Consider the following 20,249-nt stretch of genomic DNA (forward strand, 5'->3'; position numbering starts at 1 on the left):
CAAATCCTGCACCATGTGAGCCACGCCGGGCGCAAGCGGGCCGCGGGAGGAGAACAGGGTATCGCCAAACATTTTGAGGGTACAAAGTCGGACGAGTGAGGGTTTGATGAAAATATGAGTACCGTGCTCACGAGAGAATGCGTGGATGCTGAGGAGCTCAAGTGCAGTCGAATGAAGTGAAACGTAGAATGTGAAAAGTAGAAACGGGAAAAATGCCGAGGCGTTTGCGATTGACGGTGCGACCTTGACTGGTGAGTCATCACTCGTCTCGCAAAACAAGGTCCATTCATTGAAATGAATGGAAATACCATCCATTTGTTGCAGCCCCCCCACGGGCCACCCGAGTAGGCTCGGACGAGTGAGGGTTTGATGAAAAGATGAGTACCGCGCTCACGAGAGAATGCGTGGACGCTGAGGAGCTCAAGTGCAGTCGAATGAAGTGAAACGTCGAGGCGCCGCTGCACCCATGATATTACATCAAACATTCTTTGCTTCCAAAAGGGTGCGTGAGCAACGCTTTCAATAAAATTTGGACACGTAGAAGAGGAGTCCGATTAGACGATGATTTTTTTTTTTTTAATGTAAAGAGCGTGAATTGGAGGGATGGGAATGTTTTGGGGGAGGGGGGGTGCAAAAGAACACCTGAATGCTTTTCCGCATTCCCCCACTGCTAATGCTGATATTTGTGTGTTGTCAGGTTGCCGTCTTCTCTTCTTGTTGTACAGAAGCGGCGAGCCGGCGTGAGCCGGGCTCGCTCAGACAAACCGTAAGGGACCTAAACCAGTAGTTCTAGTCAAGTGAATGTTGGGACTGTGCCGTGACCTGGCATCTCTCCTCCTTTTATCTTTATTTATTTTGAGGGCGGTGGGCGGGGGGTGTCCCTCTCTCTCTACTCAGTTCTGCTGCTAATACAAACGTCCAGCTAACTACTGAATGAATGAATGTTTTTTTTTTTTAAGCGACTGTTCATCTATTGAATGTTACTTCAGAACTTTAAGAGCCGCCTTCTTTCTGAGGTGAGAGGGGGGCCGTTCAGACAGGGTGCCGTGCGTGGAGGCAACTTTTCTGGCGTGCGCGCGCACGTGTGCACCGCTTGCCTTGGCCTTGTACGCGCAGATCTACTTCGAATAGTGATCAAATGATTCATGCCTGGCTTGAGTGCCCGAACATGCGAGCGCAAGACGGAAATCAAGCATGCCACTTTCTTGATGCGTGTGTCAAAAGGTTTACCTGCTCGCTACACTAAAGCTTCTCAAACTGGGGTTTCCGGACCCCCGGGGGTGCCGAAAATAATCGGGAGTGAGTGATGGTGTGGGGTAATTTTCAAAATAAATGGGGTGGGGGGCCTGCAATTAATCGGGTCTCAAAATACGGGACTTGGGATCATGAAAAATACCACAAAATAATGGCTACGCTTTGATCGAGGACGTTCTGGTCAAAAATGTCACCACCCCTGTGAGGGGGTCGCTGGACCCCGAAAGTTTGAGAACTCCTGCACTCAACTCACAAGTTAACCTTAACCTCCCAGGAAGTAAACAGGGCGGGGCTTCCGTGTTGAAAATGCCCCCAACCCCCCCCAAAAAAAAAAAAAAAAAAAAACACTTGAACAGCACAGCGAATGTGAGAGCGAGTGAATGTGAAAGTGCCTTTTTTTTCCATGTTTTGTCGGGTTCGGGGTTCAGGGGGGTCGCACCACACACGCATGTCCAGAAGGAAGCGCTGCAGCACTCGGAATGAAAGAAATCTCACATGAACCCATGGTGACTTTTTTTGCACTTAGGAAACCGGATGTATGTACTCGGCATGTAGCATCATCACATGTTGATGCGTTGGGGGGGAGGGGGGGGGTGAAAAGAGGAAAACTCTTCTCGTCTGTTGGTGTTGATGTGTTTGAAGCCCGAGCTTCCGTCACGTGAGCTCATATATAGTAGCCAAAATGAATCGTATCAATGTCTCGTATTTATATTCCAAATAAATTACAACTCAAGCCCACACAGCATTTCGGGTTTTTTGTTTTTCATTTTCTTAAATCCACTTTTGTGAAAGTGCCTCAAGTGCAAAATATGTCCAACTCTTTTATTCTAATGAATTCCAATGAAAACGATACCGAGTGATTATGATGAAGCCATGAAAGCACAGATGTCAAAGTGCGTTCCTGGAGTCTGGCCTGCGTTCCGTGTCTCCCTGCTGCAGCGCACCCGATTCAAATGATCAGGATCATTCTCAGGGTCCCAAAGAACTTGCTGATTGAGGAGCTGATCATTTGGATCAGGTATGTTGCAGCAGGGAGAGACGGAAAACAGGCAGGACCGGACTTGGACACCTTTGCATGACACAGGAACACGTCAAATTGTGACATTTTTCTCTCGATGAAACAACCAGATGACACCAAATTCATGCGGTTACTGGCCTGGTCACAAACAACAATAAAAGTAGCGGAGTTCATTTTCGCTGATTATTTCAATAATGCCAAATGCCACAAGATGCGTTTGCAATCTTTATTGAGGCAAAAATAAATAAATGGAGGGGGCGAGGGGGGCGAAGCCAAGCCCTTGCCATCCAAACGGAACGAAGAGGGAGATGAAAAGTCAAAGTCCGGCCCAAGTCTTGGACGCGGCGCCCTCCTCATCCCTTGGAGCCCGGCTTGAGGGTGGCGAAGGGCTTGGAGTTGCGCAGCGCGCCGCAGATCTCCTGCAGGAAGGCCACCACGTTGAGGTCCCTGTCGGACTTGCGGCCGTCCAGGATGACCACCAGGGTGAAGTGCGGCTCGGGCCGGGCCAAGTAGTAGGTGCTCTGGACCTTGTCGTCGTAGAAGTGCACCACCTTGTCGGGCGCGTTGAGCTCGGCGGCGCGGTCGCCCATCATCATGACCACGTTGGGCCAGTGCGTGAGCGGGCGCTCGCCCGATGGCAGGGACACCACGGCGGGGAACTGCTCCACGCCCTTGGGGGGCTCGCGGTACGAGCGCGGGTGGTGGTAGCCGTGGCCCTGGAAGCTCTCGGAGCCGCGGTTGTCGAAGACCAGCGACACGCTGGCGCCGTCGTGCCTGCGGACGAAGGAGCAGATCTTGCCGTGGTAGTCGGGCGCGGCGCGGGCGGTCAGCGCCCGCATGTCGGCCGGCGTGGTCTGGCGGCTCAGCGCCTCGTGGAAGTAGAAGCTGAACTTGGCCAGGAGGGCCGCCTGGAAGCGCTGGAGCCAGGCGTAAAGGTGCGGCGGCTGAACGCTCCTCTGGGACTGGCCCCCGAAGAGATGCTTGCGGGTCTCCTTCTGCCGCTGGAAGAGCTGCCCCCACGCCGTCAGCTTGACGGCGGCGCCGTGCAGGCTCAGCAGCGCCGGCAGGAAGCGCCACTCCGACACCTGCGCCTGGCAGCGCAGCAGCTGCGTCACCACGTCCACCTCCGTCTGGAAGCTTTCCTCCACGCGGCCCAGGATGGGGTGGTGGAACCTGGGGGAGATCCTCAATTCAGCGCCGCGCATGCGGGGGAGGGGGGGGGGGCCTCGGCGGCCTGCCCGTTTTTGGGCTTGGACATTTTTAGACCATTTCATGCTCCTCATAGTACACGTGGCACGCAGGCGTCAGGGATGGCTTATTCCCACGCGGGCTGGCACTTGCTCGTCCGTCCCTGGAGACAAGGGGGCTGCCCGCGTTCAGTACTTTTCTCCCTCTGACGTCGGCATCTTTGTGTTTTGGGTTTTCTTGGCCGCAATTAACGTCATGCTCCTCCTGTACGATTCTTGATGCGCATAAAGGAAAAGCCACCTCATCGGAAGAACATTTCAGCCGGTCGGAGGCTTGAAAAAGGCTCGTTTCCAAAGAAGGTCACGCCAACGGCAACCGGACGGACCGACTCGCTCCTCAGTGACACACTGAAATGTATGGCCTGGGAATGTGGATCCCAAATTGATCCTCAAAGCTGATCTCAGTTTTAACTGTTTACTTGATTTATGATTTTGTGGTTTGTTTTATTTTCCCTGAAGCCAACAAAGCTTTTGTTTTGTTTTTTTCGGTATTGAATTGCACCCACTTTTAATTGTGGTTTGTCTGCTTTTGTGAAAAGTCGCCCAACTCACAAGTGTTGCATTTTTAAACGTGCTCTCTGAATAAACGTGATTCATTGATTTATAATTCCCCCCATTTCACAGTTAATTTCCATGGAATGTTTCTCATTTGGTTTACCTCTGAAATTCTCCCCATGGAAATTGACCGTCTACGACCCGGCCCTTGTTCGGACTCACCTGGAGCTGTACTTGTGCATCACGGCGTCCAGCGCGGTCGCCAGCGCCTCGCCGTTGACGTTCTTCTGTCCGGCCAGCGCGTGCATCTTCTCGTAGAGCTCGGCCATGTCCACGCGGGCCTGCGCCAAGTGGCACAGCTGCTCGGCCAGGTGGCACAGGAGCTCCTCCAGGTACGCCGACGACGAGCCCTGCTGCTGCCCGTGCCGCCCCAACGTCACCACCTTGCGCAGCTCGTTGTGCAGAGACGTGTAGATGGTGCGCGTGGAGTCCTTGCGGCTGAAAAACGACTGACCTCCTACAGTGCGACAAAAGGGGAAAAAAGTGGGCAGGTCAGACAAACGCTGTACTGCGGCACCCTCTGGTAGATACACAACAAACAGGCAATAGATTTTTTTTCCACTTTGTCACAGGTCTCATCAGACAAACGCCACTGTGTTGCACAAAATGACACGAGGCCGCGTGTACATGCTGATGCGCAACTAAAATGTTTATGGCAGAGAGAAGCTTTAGTGAGAAAGCAGCTTTAGTCAGTCCCGTACCCGTTTTCTGTCCCAAGAAGGTCATGTTGTGGTAAGCCTTCTCGGCGGCGGCCAGGTGAGCCAAGGCGGCCAGCAACGCGGCCCAGACGGCGCCGGAGCTCCTGCTGCTGTTCTCTTTCTCCTTCTCCACGTAGTCTTTGGCGCGGTCGAAGGAGAACACGCCGAGCTGCGCGAAGAAGCTTTCCAGGATGGCCTGCTCGCGGGGTACCGGCCGGAGCAACGGAAGCTCCTCTTCCGCCGCCATCGCCGTCGAGCGCTCGCTCGCAGCTAAAGAGCGAATCGAGCCAAGTCGCGCTTTATCAAGGGTCGCAAATAAAACGCCATTCGTTCCTCTCGCAATACTCGCTCATAAGTATTTTTTCACCAGAGTGCCTGAAACCGCATTCAACAGAATTGAAAATACTTCCGGTTTGAAAACAACGAAAGCGGATGCGGAAAACAAATCACCGCCATGTTGTCGTCGTAGAAAACTACGGCGAGCCCAGAGGGACAAAATATTAAGTCGCGCCGAAGCACACCGACAAGTGACAAATGAGGATTTTTCCTTTTTCCGTCCCACTTGAATGTTAATTTTTCTTCAGACGTGTTACCACAGACGCAAACACTGGACCCGGACTCCAGTTTTTTTTTTCTTTCTTTATGATGGAACTATTGAAATGTTTTTGGCATGTTGTTTTGTCAATATGTTCAGGTGTGTGTTTTGTGCATACCGAGAGCATCAGTGCAGTGCTCGCATGGTGCGTCTGGCTTCTTCTTTGGGGTATCCCCGAAGTCGCAGCCTGGATTGACAGACCGATAAGGTAGCAAACAACTCAAGTATTGAAGTAACCCACTTTGAAGAACCAGATGACAAATGTGTCCCACAGCGTGGCTGAGTCTGCGTCATTTTGGATTCAAATTCCTCTCTGCGGTAATCCGGGTGTGAAATCAATGGGCGTCCTAACATTCACTCGGATTTTCTCGCCGTTCTTTTTTTTTTTTTTCCCCTTTCCAAGCTGTAGTCTTAAATTTTTGTTCCCCCATCCATGAACAGAGGTTATTTTCATATGTGACAGACTGCCTGCTTGTTCTGTTGTCGGATTGTGTAACCGTGCGTTTAGATACAGACGATGATGGCGACCAGCGTTTTAATCGCAACTTCACCATCAAACCGCAAATGAGCAGCTGATGGCCCGTACCGAGAACATGAGAGGATTTTCAGGAAAAGCATCCCACAGACACTTCCCACTGTATACTCGCGACAACTCTTTCCGTCAAAAAGAAAGTTTGTCAGGTTAATCGTCGTTGTTAGTAGTCTGTGTGGAAAAAATCTGCTGCCATTTGCGATCCTTTCTGCCAAATCGTGAGGTAGACTTGAATAAAGTCATTTAGCTTTATGCTCACGAGCATGCGAACCGCTATCAGAGGGCGAACGAATAGCATTGAGAATTGTGGGGCTGTACTCCAGTTAAGCAAGTACACAGGCAATGTCTGCCTCGCCTACAGACGGATTTCTGACGACTCAACTCAACTGTAGTTCTGGAGCCATTTAAAACAACAAAGTGCTCTACGTGGAGCAAAAAGAATTCATGAAATGACAAACAAGAAAATGAATAACATTGGAGAAAGCACCAAATCAAGTCTCAGGCCGAGTTGAATTTTAGTGGAGCGTGTTCATGCATTTCAAGAAAGGGCTTCAAGCTTGTCGTTCGCATCAAAATGCTGCCGTCAAAGTAAAGACAAAGTGCATCGCTGCACACACGCAATTCTAGCGGAGAGCAGATCATTTTTTTGCCATGAAACCACATCGGAGAGCCACAGGCCCATGGTCTCGAGTTTACAGAAGTTCATAAAAGCCCCACATTTTCACGCTGGGAGCCAAAACAGAGGCGTGCTTGTGCATGGAAAATAGCTCCTTTTTTTTTTTTTTTCCACGCCGTGACCCCTTTGCCACGTCACGTGACTTCATCCCACTTGCTGCAACTTGAATGTTGAGCTCCTCTCAAGATTTCCTTCAAAACATTATTGGTTACGCCTTTGTTTCATTCCAAAATACCAATCGAGGTTGCGCTTTCAAATGCTTGGAATTTTCGATCACCGACTTCCTGCCAAGTTGGAGACGACGAACCAACGGACCGAATTGGGACTCGTTGCTGGGCCGGTGAAGGTTATGGAACCTCATCGCCTTTGCTGTCGTAAGACTCTGATTTGAACAAATCTGGAAAACAACATCAAATAAGCAATGCTGTGACCGGCCCGCCTTCAGGCGTGGCTTCACGAAAAGAACAAGAACGCGCAAAGCGAAAGCAAATGGAACGCTCCACGCGTGCCGTGCGGTAACAACAAGGGGATTGCGGAGGGGTGCCCAACAAACAAAGTCGCTGTCCTAACTGGGATCGACGGACTTGCAAACCGCACTCGCCACAATTTGCACTTCACCTTCATAAGAGGAGCTGAGCATCCCACCCACAAGCAGGACTGGACTCCAAAGTGCTCCTTGCACACACAGAAGAAGAAGAGAAGAGCATCCTCCTCACCGCTGCTTGGCGGAACTCGGCGGTAGTCCCACCTGGGAAAAACACACAGAGCGCTTTCAACACCGAAAGTGCCACCAGATGGAGGTGAGGCAAATATCAAGGGTGTCATTTACTTTTCACTTTGACCGAGGGCAGTGCCAAAAGTCCAAAAACAAAAAGGGAAAGTGATTTTACCTTCACGCATTTAAAATAGAGCATACGAGATGTTCTTCATCCTTTGCCTCACAAACGATGGGAATCATACTGAAGGCCCGATTTGTGAATATTCCCATCGCCGTAAAAAAGAAACGTGTGCTTTTGCATTGGTGTCCAGACTTTTGGGAGGATCTGTCCTCGACATGCATGAACGAGGGCCGTTGCGATCCATCTTCGATGCTGCCAATTCCGAGACCGATTATCCACGAGAGATATCCGCCGATACCACTCCGCAGGGCAGCGTTTTTGTTTGGTTTACAGACGCGGGGTGTCATGGTAACGGGGCAGAGGGCACGCGACACTGCCCACAGGCTGAAAAGTACAAGTTGAGCGTGATCGCCAATCAAAGGCATTGATCGACATATGCCGATCACATACCTTTCCGCAGAAATCAAACGTTGAAATGGAAATTCAATAGACAGACAGTGAGCACGCAGTTTCTTCTCATGACTTTGGGACCTGTGGAATGAAGCGATCATCCAAACAACAAACAGCAACAAAATTCAATGAAATAATCACAAAACTTGAGAAACGGTTCCCTCTGCCACGTTCTCAGTAAACGCGGCCATTGCGTTGAAGCCGAATTTCGGTTCTGTCGCTTTAAAAACAACTGGCTTTTATTTGCGCGCGTCAGCGGAAGTTTTTCCTTTTGACTTCCGGTAAGGTGCGTGCACTGTCGTCCGCCGCAACGACAGTGTCCGCCTGACGGCTCGGTTTTTTTTATTTAATTTAGTTTTATTTTTTGGCGTGTGTCGTTTTGAAGATCGCAGTTGCGTTTGTTTTGGTTCGCACTCCCGTTAGTAGCGCCAGTGTTTTGTTGCCTGATGTTTGGTGTCGAGGGCAAATAAAAGTGACAATGAATCTTGTCAAGCGCGGTGAGTGAACAACAAGCTCCTTCAAGTCATTGTTTTCCGCTGTATTCTTGTTCACATGTTCTGGAAACTAAAGCGCTTTGTGACAGCTGCAGCTTTCCGTTTGTTTTTGTTTTTTTTGGGGGGGGGGGCGACCGACCGACCTGGAAAATGCTCATTGAAATTTGAACGACACCAAAATGTGCGTTTTCGAGATGCTGCTTTTGCAACTCGCGCCTGTGTGAGGAAAGGCTTCCCATCTGAGCGGTCCTCGTGGTTGTCGAATCAACTGTGGCCGTGGCTGGCTGCTCGGAAGGCGTTTGCGCGCCGTGCCGTTACGAGGGAGGGGAGCGGCCGGCCCAGATATGCGATCGATCGATATTCGAGGAAAAAGAGAGGCCCCTTTCGCGCCTAGACCAAACGTCGATGCAAGTGAGCAATCGGGCAGGGTCCCTCAGCCAGGCCCGCGGGGTCCTGAGATGGGCTCACGAAGCGCCTCACGAGTTTCTATTTCGAACATCGACTTGTGTGCGCCAGGGTAAATAGTCGGCGTCTGAAATGAAAAGTCAAAGTTTGAGCCGTGCCATCTTTGTCGCATTTTGTTCTCCCGCCCATCTGCGAGAATCTCACCCGGGATTGTTGGAGTTGATGGAAGGTTCGCAGCCTTTGAGCGTCAAGGTTTTGTTTCCCTGCTTTGGGTGCAGAGCACGACGTACGGGATGACCTTTGAGGCGGGCGGCCCTCCCCTGAAGGACACCTTCAAGATGATGAGCGACATGATCCTACTGTGCACCACTTTGGCACTTTCCCTCTTCTTCTGGATGCTTTCCCTCACACTCAGCATATATTCCGGTCAGTGCCCGAGTCATGCCGTTGACTGCAAACGAGTGCCAAGTTCACTTCCGATTCAACGGAGGCGATTTAGTTTTTGTTTTTGCAGCCCGAGCTTTGACAAGCCATGTTCTAGACAGTTCCGCGGACTAATCTGATGCACGGTTATCCAACAGGCCATAAAGTGCACGCCTGATCACGCCGCGGCGTTGAAGGGCCTTCATTGATTGACTGAGGACGGAGCACAAAGAGCCCTTCAAGCCGTTGCGAAAAGAAGGAAAATCGAACCGTCATCCGCGCAGCTCGAGGCGCTCCGCTCGGCCTGCGGCTTTTCCATGAATTCCACCGCAATGGCCAGGGTCATGGGAGCCTCAGAAATTTAAGAGGGAAAAAAAATTAAGACCTCAATAAAAATGACGCGGGCACGGTGGTTTACCCGTGACAAGTTGCCATTTTGTGCTGCGAGCAAGCTTGAGATCAGCTGCAGCTCAATAACAAAGTGGAAAAAAATGAAGGCACTGCGATGCCCATGCAAAAGGGCAAGGAGAGCCACCATCAAACAAAACGCATACATCCAACGTGCCGGCCGTCGTGTTGGGCGGTTCAAATCGTCTTTTTACCTGGCAGCCACTGGCTGCTGCAAAGGAGGCCAAAGTCCACTTGACAGCGATTACATTTGGAAGACTTTGATGCGCTCACCATCATGATCACGACATCGTAGCCCAAACGCAAAAACGGTGCGTGCGTCGAGTCCTTTGACAGTCAAAAAAAAACAAACATTTGGGCTTTTTTTGTATTTGTACTTTTGTTTTTTCAGTACTCACCTTAGGGTGCGCGTGTTTACGCAGGGTCGTTGCAGCCAGTCCTTTGACAGTCAAAAAAAAAAACATTTGGGCTTTTGTATTTGTACTTTTTTGTTTTTTCAGTACTCACCTTAGGGTGCGCGTGTTTACGCAGGGTCGTTGCAGCCCGTGTCGCCATGGCGATGGCTCTTCTCCATCTTGGTCCCGGTGGTGCTGACCATCCGAGCCCTGAAGAGACGCAGTCTGGATGCATCGGGGGCGCTGGGAGGTAAGACGGCGCCGTGTTGACTTACTCAGTGCACTGAGAAACGTGGACTCGCATGACATTACGAATGGACTACTTCATTTCTATCGCGCTGGAAAACAGTGACATCTCCTTCAAACGAGTCGATTTAATTTTGAAGTGCAACAAATTTGGATTTGGTTGAACTGTCTCGTCAGCACTTTTTGTGGGCTTCGTGCTGACCATGGCCAACTTGAGTTTCTTCTCGGCGCTGCTGGCCTTCTTCGTCACATCGTCCAAACTGACGCGCTGGGGCGCGGCGCAGAAGAAAAAGATGGACGCCGACTTCAAGGAAGGTGGGGAAACGGCCGCTGTTTGCGCGGGCCGTCCGACTTCTTACGTGGCTGCCGTTTGCGTCAGGCGGCCAGCGAAACTGGGTGCAGGTGTTCTGCAACGGCGGCGTTCCCACGCAGCTGGCGCTGCTCTACATGATCGAGGTGAGTGCCGGTAGAAAACCTGGAAAGATCCAGAAGCAGAATTGTGGAATAGTGCGAGGACTGAAGGCCGGCGTTTATATCGCCAGTTCACAAACCATATAAATGCTGTTACGTCCCGTTTGCAATCAGCCATTTTGGCGACACACGGCCTCATTTTTTTTTTTTTTTTTTCCCAAAACCACATCCCATTTACAAATTCACAGACACACGCATGCCACAAGAGGGCGCCAATGAATTGAAGCTCATCTGCCATTTGAGTTGGAATTTCAATTTTTTAACGCCAAACTACTTTTAGACTGAAATTTTACTTCAGAAAAATTGCAGAGGTTTAATTATTGGAATTTAACCGTAAAAAATGCTATAAGTTGCCGAGCGTGTGGTGGTTTTTGCGGTGGCAGGTGGGCCCCGGCGAGATGGCCATCGACTTTGGCCGGCAGTACACAGCATCGTGGATGTGCCTGTCGCTTCTGGGGGCGCTGGCGTGCAGCGCGGGTGACACCTGGGCCTCCGAGGTGGGGCCCGTCCTCAGCCCGTCGCGGCCCAGGCTCATCACCACCTGGCAGGAGGTCCCCGAAGGTGAGCGAAAAAAAAAAACAAACCCCAAACAACGAGAAAGGTTTCACAGGGTTCCCAAGCAAGTGTGGAAAACAAAACTTGGACTGGACTGGAATGCCTGCATGCTCGCAAGTGTGTCATTTGGACAGGAAATGAACACGTTTGAACTTTGCCTGGCAGGAACCAACGGCGGCGTGACTCACGTGGGCCTGGCGGCCAGCTTCCTGGGCGGTCTGGCAGTGGGTGGGGCGTACTTGGCCTCACAGGTGCTGTTCTTGAGCGAGCTTCAGCAGTGCGCCCCCCAGTGGCCGCTGGTGTTGTACGGGGGCGCGGCCGGCCTGCTGGGCTCCCTCCTGGACTCCCTCCTGGGAGCCAGCGTGCAGTACTCGGGTACAGAAGCGCGCCATCGGTCCGTCCGAATAAAGGAAAAGGCAAAAGGTGTCACGGGTTGTGTTGGTGTGTCGGCAGGTTTCGATGCCAGCATCGGGAAGGTGGTGAGCTACGAGTCGCCCACGACGCACTGGATCAGCGGCAGACCCATCCTGGACAACAATGCCGTCAACCTCTTCTCGTCCGTCCTGGTGGCGCTCGTGCTGCCCGGGATGGCCTGGGGCTTGTGGCCGCACTAGGGAGACATTTTGTTGACAATGACAAACAAACGAAGACCATAAAATATATTTATACACTTCTCCAGGAGAAACAGAACTATTCTATTTCCGACTTAATTTGTGCCGTTTTGTGGATAGAAATCAAGCGCCGAAGCACAGATGGGATTACAACGACAAAACATTTACAAAACAATCATGTCTTGAGGTACAAGTTTAATTTGCTCCGTGACCATCCTCGCACAAGTCAACTTAACTCACAGAAATGAATAGAATGCCATGAATCTGTTCCAGGGGGAAAAAAAGAAAAAAAAAAACCACACATTGTAGTAATTCGTTTTTAAGGAAAATGGCACTCTACAATATCGGATTTCGAAAAGCATTATGAAATAAAACGTAAAAATTCAACAAGTTGATTATTTCATGAGAGTTCATTCTGGCTTACGGATCTTGTCCACGCGGGCTGGGGCACTCCACAGGAATTGGATGTTAAAAAAAAAAAAAAATAGCTGAACCCAAGTGGAAACTCAAGACCTGATGTGTCAGGTGCAAGGCAAATCAACCAGGGAGAAAAGTTTGTGTGCCCTTACTGCACTAAGGGCGACGACCTCCTTCGGGTGCAAATTGGTTGTTTCCCCACAAAGCTTCGTGGTTGCTTCTTTCCTCACCGTCACCTCGTTCGACGAGTGAAGGGCAAAACGTCACGGGGCTTCAAGGCTTGTAGCGTGTAAAAGTGGCCTTGGAAAATCAAGTCTCGTTTTGAGGCGCGCGTCAGTGACGCTTCATTGCAGTGCCGATGACGTACACACAGAAGGCGGAAGTGCAACGCCATACACGTCCACTTTGGCGGCGGCTTCTTATCAAAAGTCCTCTTTTCTCACTTTGAACCCCACTTGACGCGTGTCTCCTATGACGCGCAAGTAATATATGCATATAAATATGCAAAAACTCGCTCGTCCTCCAACACAATACAGTACACAACACAATACAGTACCATACATGAAATGGCAATGCCACTCACCTCTCTCATGGACGCTCACTGGAAAAGGCACAAAATAACCCCCTCCAAACACCAACACCTCGTTGTAAATCTCTTAACAGGATTGTATTTCTTGACCCCCTTCTTTAAACCTTGTAAATTTGTTTTTTGTGCTCCGCTTCTTCCTGGTGCGTGTTTTGGTCACGTGACGCTACCTGGCCCACGGAAGCCGGCAGGGAGCTCACCCAAATCTCAAGAGAGTTACGTTAAATATTTTCTGTATTTCCTTTGCTCTCTTTTCTACCATTAAATGATGATGATAATGATGATGATGTCACCCAGTTATTCAAACCATGAAACATCTGTGTTGTTGAGCCTAGCCGGACGGATTGTTGAGTTTGTTAACATATAAAACATCGATCACGGTCAACATCGAATTCACGCCTATTAAAATGCTGTTACCAAAGTCACGTTTGGATTACTTTGAACTGGTCTTTCAAATACCAGTTCGACGCAATTTGAAGGAAGAAACGACAACGAGGCCGCAGGAAGCCAACCGGAATGGTGGCTTTTGTGTTTTTGGGATCTGGTCTCTGATTGGTCGTCGGAAGCCGTCGCACCTGTCGTGCCAGCAGAACTTTGGCAGAGTTCGTTCTGCCGAAAGTGGGCAGGCCAATCGCGTGGGACGTCAAAGTTCGAGGAACGGAGGGAGGGAGGACGGAAGGAAGGAGGGAAGGAAGCAAGCAAGCAAGCAAGGAATCGTGAAAAGTGTCCGGGTCCTCGATCGGCCGGTCCTTACCTGCGCGGAGCAGCGCGGCGATGCGTCATCTCCGTCCTCCGAGCCTGCACCTTGAGCAAAACTTCAATTCCGCGCGCACAAAGTAGTTCGAGAAACTTCCTGTGTGCTCAGCCAGCCATGTCCTCCGAGCTGCAACTTTGGGGAGTTGACATATGCGAGGAAGATTTGGCCGGGGCGGACGCCTTCTCCGGCTTCCAGCGGTGGATCGGTCCGGCCGGCTCCCCCGGTGGCTCGCGGTCGGCGTCACCCACGCCGCCGCCGCCTCCTCCTCCTCCTCCGGCCAATGACAGCGGCGACGACGCGGCCACCCCGAGGACGTCCATCGTCGACTGCCTGCTGGTGGAGCTGTACGACACGTACAGCACCAAGAGGAACGTGGACAGCTGGGACAGCTCCACCGAGGCGTCCGGCCCGGATGCCTTCCAGGGCCGCTGCAACGCCGGCTCCGGCTTCCTGCAGGAGCTCCAGGAGAAACACACCAGGCGCCACCAGGTCAACTATTTGGCCCGCAAAGGTGAGCGACAACGACACTCGGTCAGGTGGGCTCAGGCCTCCCCCAAGGCCTTCAGTCATCCGCTTTGGATCACTTTCCAGTCGCCGGATTGGAGTTGCACTTTTTTTTCCATTTTCAACTCAAGTCTGCATTCAATCGCGTCGGTTTGACTGTTTGGTTTGTCCCTGCGCTTGTCCTCCGTCAAAGTGATGGTAAAACGACTCTTGCGGTCATCTCACTGCAGTTATTTTCGACGAACGTGCATGCGCATAAACAGTCTTTTGTTCGCACATTTTAAAGGCTCTATGCCGAGTATGCAAATGTGTCCGTGTTTCATTTGCACTGTCGTGTAACAAAACAGGTACGACCTAAACTGTGGCCCATTTCCATTTCAAGGATTCAATTGAACCGTTTTAGAAGGTTCTTTGAAGTTGCGTGTGTGTGCGCGCGCAACGTGTTGAACTTATGGCTCGCAACCAAAGTAAAGTGATCATAGGGAGACCAGAATGAGCTGTCTGTCGTGCACACAAACGCTTCAGCGTGTCAGAAAACAATCATGTTCATGTCACGCCCCCTGCTGGCGTGCGAGAATCTCCACAGCAGCAAGGCGGTGCCAGCCCGGCAGATCAAGAGATTTTTGTTTTCTTTGGATCAGATTGGAGCGGCCCAACTTTCCCGAAAAACATTTTGGACATGACTAAAGACTAACGAGCGTGCTGACAGTCGACATTCTTTTGTGGGCGGTCGCTGTTTGCCCCCGGTCAAGTGAAACAATGCTAAGTGTCAACACCCAGCGTTGGACTTCCCGAGCTGCTCACAGGCGCAGCATACTCAGCATCATCATCATCATCATGTAACACGACAGCTGATTTTTGAATCTCTCTGCTGCCTGACTGAAAATGTAAACCGTCTTCTGCTTCGATGCAAAAACACGTTGGCCACTGTGTCGTTCGGATCGACTTTAGTCGAACAAGAGATGATGGAAGCAAAGCTACTGGACAAAACTAAGGATTGGCTTTTTTTTTTGCCCTTCCCCGACAGAGCCCGAAGAGCTCCGCGCCATCATCCAGGAGGTCAAGTACCGCACGAGCATCCAGTCGGCCAAGCTGATTCGCCAGCTGAGGCGGCGGGACCGATTGGTGAACAAACTGCAGAAGAACTACGACATCATCACCGCCTGCCTTCAAGCCGTCTCCAAGAAACGACGTAAGGAACGCTCATCGCGCTCATCTTGATCGGCCAAGTTAAGAATGGAGCTTTCCAGTGTGGAGGTCAACACAAAAGCAAAGCGATGAAGCAATAGAAAGACGACTGGTAGTGCGCTCACACCGATCCACAACAAGCGATGCGACGTGATGATTAGGGGGTCAATGTGGAAGCAATCATAATAGCTTTGGATCTCTGCGTGGCCTTGCAAGGCACCCACTCAAAAATAACGCACGTGGTGAAAACAAACAACAAATAACAACAAAAAAACAAATCGCTCTGTGCTGCCATCTTGTGCCTGTAATTTGATGAGCAAGAAACTAGCCCTGCGCCCGACGAATAACAACCAAATGGTGGCTTGTCAAGTCGTGACCGTGCACTTGCGAGCACACCTGCACCCCCCCCAAAAAAAAACAAAAACGAACAAAACTACAGATAACATTTAGTATTAGTTACACTTTTGTGAATGTGGTGTTTTTTGCTGGGCTAACAAGGTATTTATTCACTTTTTTTAATGAACATGGAACTACAACCACATTCAGAACCGTTGACTGTAGTCATTAGGATGGCAACCTTCAACAAAAATGGAATGAGCTCACCCCGGTGGTGCATTTCCTCCTCCTCCTCCCCCCGCTGCTGCTGCTTCCTGCATCCTCGCGCCTCCTCCTGATCACGTGATTAAAAAAAAAAGGATGAAGAGGAAGAGGTGTTGAGCATCATCCGTAAAATCGGACATTTGGGGACCCAAAAACTCGTCTTCTTATTTTTGCGGACGACGTGAGATCGAGCGGCCGCTCTCCCACCATGAGCTGACTGCACGTCGGAGCGGTTCGGGGCTCAGCATGCGGCAGGAGCGTCTCGGCGGCGGCGGCGGCGCCTCAGCCGCGCCCACAGCAGCGTGCTGAAGAAGCGCGACGGCATCTCGAGGAGCGCGCCCAGGCTCCTGTGCACGCTCGAGCCAGGTGACACGCGCGCCGCCGAGAGTCGTTGCGGCCGTGACGTCACCAAAAACAAGCGCCGTCGGACCGCTATCAAAGGGAAATAAGACATTTTAGCGCGGAGGGAATCACGAATCTCACTCCTCGCTCTGTCATTAATACAAAGGGGTTGGCTTGGTTTTTTTTTCTGTGTGCAAATGTCAACAAATTCGATGTGGAGGGGTGTGCCCAATGTTACGACTGTTGAACGGCGTTAATCTGCGAGTGATTGACAACCAAAGGGGATTTGGCGTGAGCTAATCCTGTCCGAAAGCCCCGCGCGGGCAAGCAAGAGAGAGAAAGAGAGAGAGAAAAACAAAGTCAACAAGCAAGCAGCGGCAATGACGGACAACGTCGACGAGCGAGCGGACGAGGCCGATCGAGCAGGTCGAGCCACTTTTCGACTCATTCGAGCGCCACTTGATGGAGAGCGGACCCCGGGCTCCATTTTTATTTCCGCCTTTTCAAATAGGGGGGGGGGGGCCCTATCAATGTCGCGAGTGGGCTCGAATTGAAATGGCACTCTTCATTTGTGGCACCGCGACGTCGAAGGACGGCGACACTTCCGAGTTATCTGCGCGTGCGCAAACAGGACAGCAGCGCCGTCTTGTTTCTTTATTTTCCACCCAAATTAACCATTTTTTAAACTTTAGCTCAACATGCTCACGAGTCCTTACACAGTTCTGTATTTAAATTGACATACTAGCATTTGCAAGTCAAGACGTGTATTTGCCCCCACCCCCCCCCACGACTAATTTGGGATTTGTTGATGTTGGCAGGAGTGGACACGAGGCTGAAGTTCACCATTGAACCGTCTGTTGGGAAGAACGGATTCCAGCAGGTTCAAAACTCCGACAAACAACATACATTCAGCCAACCCGACGGGATCGTTGCAAAAATCATTTTGGAATGTTTTCAGAAAACAAGAACCGACACAGCAAATTCACCAAACGGAGTCCAGTTGCCTCCATTTGATCTTTGTAAACGATTGCACATTTATGTTAACGAGTGACCGCCCATATTGCAAAAGTTTGACCATTTGTCTACTTCCCAAAAAAAAAAAAAGGCAACAAATTGACTCGTCAATTTACATTTTAGCGATTTTAACTTGTGTCATGAAATAAATCCAAGCAAAGTCATGAAATCATTGCTTGAATCATCGGCATCACGTGGCGTTTGTGCGCTCCGCAGTGGTACGACGCCCTGAAAGCCGTGGCCAGACTTCCCACCGGCGTCCCCAAAGAATGGAGGAAGCGGGTGAGTCGCACGCAAGCGCCCCACGAGCGACCGACGCGCGCGCACTACTCACCGTTGCGCGTGTGCGTAGGTGTGGCTGACGCTGGCCGACCAATACCTCCACAGCATCTCCATCGACTGGGACAAGACGCTCCGTTTCGCCTTCAATGAGCGCAGCAACCCGGACGACGACTCGCTGGGCATCCAGATCGTCAAGGTAACCGCAGCGGCGACAAAAGTCCTCAAGCGCTCTTCGGTAGAGAGTCGTCGCTCGGCACAAAAGGATAGCCCCAAGCGTTTGGGCCTCTGACCTCGCAGGACCTGCACAGAACGGGTTGCAGTTCCTACTGCGGCCAGGAGGGGGAGCAGGACAGGGTGGTCCTGAAGCGGGTTCTGCTGGCCTACGCCCGCTGGAACAAGGCGGTGGGCTACTGCCAAGGCTTCAACGTGCTGGCCGCGCTCATCCTGCTGGTGACGCAGGGAGACGAGAGCGACGCGCTGAAGGTGAGCGATGACGCCGACCTCGCCGTGACTCGCCGCGCCTGCCTGATGATGATGATGATGATGTCATCTGCAGGTTATGATCTACCTGATTGACAAAGTGCTGCCTGAGAGCTACTTTGCCAACAACCTCCGGGCACTGTCAGGTACGCAAGCACAGACACAGAACTTTTTTTTTTTTCTTCGATTGGCTTCAAGGAAAAAAAAGAAACGTTCAGGCACATCGGGCCTGAGCACGCGCGTCACGTGACCCGCGCGCTGTCTCCACCAGTGGACATGGCGGTGTTCCGAGACCTGCTGCGCGTCAAGCTTCCCCGCCTGTCCCAACACCTGCACCACCTGCAGAAGGCGGCCAATAAGGAGGCGGGAGGTATGACATCATCGGGCGCCCGCCCTTCACTCTGCGGAGGTCGAGCCAAAACATCCCGGCCGTCCGTGTGCGTGTGTGTGTGTGTCCGGCAGGCAGCTACGAGCCGCCGCTGACCAACGTGTTCACCATGCAGTGGTTCCTCACCATGTTCGCCACGTGCTTGCCGGCGCCCACCGTGCTCAAGATTTGGGACTCGGTGTTCTTCGAGGGCTCCGAGGTGCTCTTCCGCGTGGCCCTCGCCATCTGGGAGAGGCTGGGAGAGTGAGTGTCAGCGTTTTTCCCCGGCGTGCGCCCGCCGTCCGCTCAAGTTGCCCAACTCCCTTCCCGTTGCGCGCAGGAGGATTTTGTATTGCCAGACGGCCGACGAGTTCTATAGCACGATGGGTCGTCTGACTCAGGAGATGCTGGACCGCAACCTCATCGATCCTCCTGACCTCATCCAGGTAGACGGACGGGGGGGGGCCGCAAATGTGAAACCTGGAGGCCGTTTCAACAGCCAGGCGGGAATCTCTTTCAGGAGGTTTACGGCATGGCGGTGTTTCCGTTCCCTCAGCTGGCCGAGCTGAGGGAGAAATACACGTACAACATCACGCCTTTCCCTACCTCGGTCAAGCCCGCTGCAAGGTGGGTGTGGGGGCGCTCTCGGGTGTGGGAAACGGGGGGGGCCTGCCGGTGACTCGTTTTGTGCGATGTCGTCGCCAGCGGCTGGGAGAGCGACGACGAGACGGCGGAGTTGGACGATGAGGACGCGGTCATGTCGGCGCTCGGCTGTTTGGGCCCGCTGGGGGGGCTGCTGGCGCCGGAGATCCAGCGGTACCAAAGGCACCTCAAAGGTCAGCCGAGATCCGTGCGCGCGCACAAGCGGGTCGACCCGCGTGTCGGCGCAACCCCCCGCAATGACGCACGAGCCAACGCCGTTTGCGTCCAGACCAGCGGGCCGAGCAGGGCGACATCGCCGAGCTGAGTCCGGGCGCGGTGGGGGGAGGAGCCAGGGCGGAACACCAGGCGGCCATCAACGGCATGATGATGGAGCGCATGAGCACCGACATCCAGGCGCTCACCAAGCAGTACGCTCGCATCAAGAGACGGCAGCAGCAGCAGGCCACGCAGCTTTGCATACGCGCAGGTGGGCCACCGCGGGGGACGCCGCTCGGGGCGGGGCCGAAAGAGGGAATTTGACAGCACCTTGTGACTCGCAGGCGCCCACGTAAGCACAAGTCCCGGATTTCTGCAGAACAAACGCAGCCGTGGCGACAACTGCCACCGACGTGACGGTATTACTGCCAAACGAGCGCTTTCGTGGCACAGTGCGCTGCAAAAAAAGAGAGAAAAAAAAGCACAGGGTTTGAGAAACATTTTTTAAAAAAATGGACATGGCAAGATTTCTTTAAACAAATCGTAAAGCGAACACACACACACACACACCCCAATTTTGCCCACCTCACCTTCTCTTTTGAGGACAATGGAGGCTGTTTGGGAACAACTTGCTGCTCTCTCTCTCTCTGCGCTTCTCTGCCTTTGTGTGACTCTTGGAGCGTCGCCATAACTGCCGCCATTTTCTGTTTTGATTTGGCTCGAGACTAAAATGCAAAACCTTTTTGCCAGTTGAGAAGAGTTTGTATCCCGCTCGCTTGAACGTTTCTCTCGCTCTTCACCTTGCCGCAGACAAGTGCGCCGCCACCCGCGTCCTGGCGTCCCAACTCAACCCTTCCAGCAGCGCCATCAATCATCTGCTTCTGGGTCGGAAGCCCCGCGGCGCTTCCAGCAGCGTCGGCTCCGCCCCGCCGGGGGCCCGCGCCTCCGCCCCGTCCCGCGCTCGGGGCTCTCCGGCCAGGCA

The 20,249-nt window shown here is 52.2% G+C and overlaps 4 protein-coding genes across 5 annotated transcripts in view; 3 read left to right on the top strand and 1 right to left on the bottom strand.

Annotated features, from left to right (window-relative positions):
* The window catches only part of LOC109532581 (SLIT-ROBO Rho GTPase-activating protein 1-like), a 6,930-nt gene extending 6,831 nt beyond the window's left edge, over nucleotides 1–99 (top strand). Inside the window, exon 9 of the mRNA XM_019897463.1 lies at nucleotides 21–99. Within this exon, the coding sequence (XP_019753022.1) occupies nucleotides 21–99 (79 nt within the window). The remainder of the gene's footprint in view (nucleotides 1–20) is intronic.
* A 2,385-nt stretch (nucleotides 100–2,484) lies between these two features.
* On the bottom strand, nucleotides 2,485–7,306 carry kics2 (KICSTOR subunit 2). Its single transcript, XM_019897587.1, has 5 exons — nucleotides 7,194–7,306; nucleotides 5,486–5,554; nucleotides 4,776–5,042; nucleotides 4,237–4,531; nucleotides 2,485–3,445 (listed from the first exon to the last, which is right to left on the bottom strand). The coding sequence occupies exons 1-5, from the start codon at nucleotides 7,213–7,215 to the stop codon at nucleotides 2,626–2,628; spliced, it is 1,473 nt and encodes a 490-aa protein (XP_019753146.1). The 5' UTR covers nucleotides 7,216–7,306; the 3' UTR covers nucleotides 2,485–2,625.
* Nucleotides 7,271–12,146, top strand: tmem19 (transmembrane protein 19). 2 transcript variants are annotated; one of them, XM_019897597.1, is made up of 8 exons: nucleotides 7,271–7,375; nucleotides 9,042–9,189; nucleotides 10,126–10,239; nucleotides 10,413–10,550; nucleotides 10,615–10,691; nucleotides 11,090–11,267; nucleotides 11,427–11,636; nucleotides 11,715–12,146. In XM_019897597.1, the coding sequence occupies exons 1-8, from the start codon at nucleotides 7,370–7,372 to the stop codon at nucleotides 11,873–11,875; spliced, it is 1,032 nt and encodes a 343-aa protein (XP_019753156.1). In that variant the 5' UTR covers nucleotides 7,271–7,369; the 3' UTR covers nucleotides 11,876–12,146. The 2 variants fall into 2 exon arrangements, with proteins under 2 accessions (XP_019753156.1, XP_019753157.1); XM_019897598.1 differs by lacking the exon at nucleotides 7,271–7,375 and adding an exon at nucleotides 8,134–8,361.
* A 1,484-nt stretch (nucleotides 12,147–13,630) lies between these two features.
* Nucleotides 13,631–20,249, top strand: part of tbc1d30 (TBC1 domain family, member 30) — a 7,628-nt gene continuing 1,009 nt past the window's right edge. Inside the window, exons 1-14 of the mRNA XM_019897464.1 lie at nucleotides 13,631–14,143; nucleotides 15,164–15,328; nucleotides 17,085–17,146; nucleotides 17,497–17,562; nucleotides 17,633–17,758; nucleotides 17,860–18,045; nucleotides 18,119–18,188; nucleotides 18,314–18,412; nucleotides 18,505–18,673; nucleotides 18,750–18,855; nucleotides 18,930–19,036; nucleotides 19,115–19,245; nucleotides 19,341–19,538; nucleotides 20,078–20,246. Of these exons, the coding sequence (XP_019753023.1) occupies nucleotides 13,747–14,143; nucleotides 15,164–15,328; nucleotides 17,085–17,146; nucleotides 17,497–17,562; nucleotides 17,633–17,758; nucleotides 17,860–18,045; nucleotides 18,119–18,188; nucleotides 18,314–18,412; nucleotides 18,505–18,673; nucleotides 18,750–18,855; nucleotides 18,930–19,036; nucleotides 19,115–19,245; nucleotides 19,341–19,538; nucleotides 20,078–20,246 (2,051 nt within the window). The 5' untranslated portion in view covers nucleotides 13,631–13,746. The remainder of the gene's footprint in view (nucleotides 14,144–15,163; nucleotides 15,329–17,084; nucleotides 17,147–17,496; nucleotides 17,563–17,632; nucleotides 17,759–17,859; nucleotides 18,046–18,118; nucleotides 18,189–18,313; nucleotides 18,413–18,504; nucleotides 18,674–18,749; nucleotides 18,856–18,929; nucleotides 19,037–19,114; nucleotides 19,246–19,340; nucleotides 19,539–20,077; nucleotides 20,247–20,249) is intronic.

The sequence above is a fragment of the Hippocampus comes genome, unplaced genomic scaffold (assembly GCF_001891065.2).
Source record: "Hippocampus comes isolate QL1 unplaced genomic scaffold, H_comes_QL1_v1.1 scaffold81, whole genome shotgun sequence".
Lineage (NCBI taxonomy): Eukaryota > Metazoa > Chordata > Actinopteri > Syngnathiformes > Syngnathidae > Hippocampus > Hippocampus comes.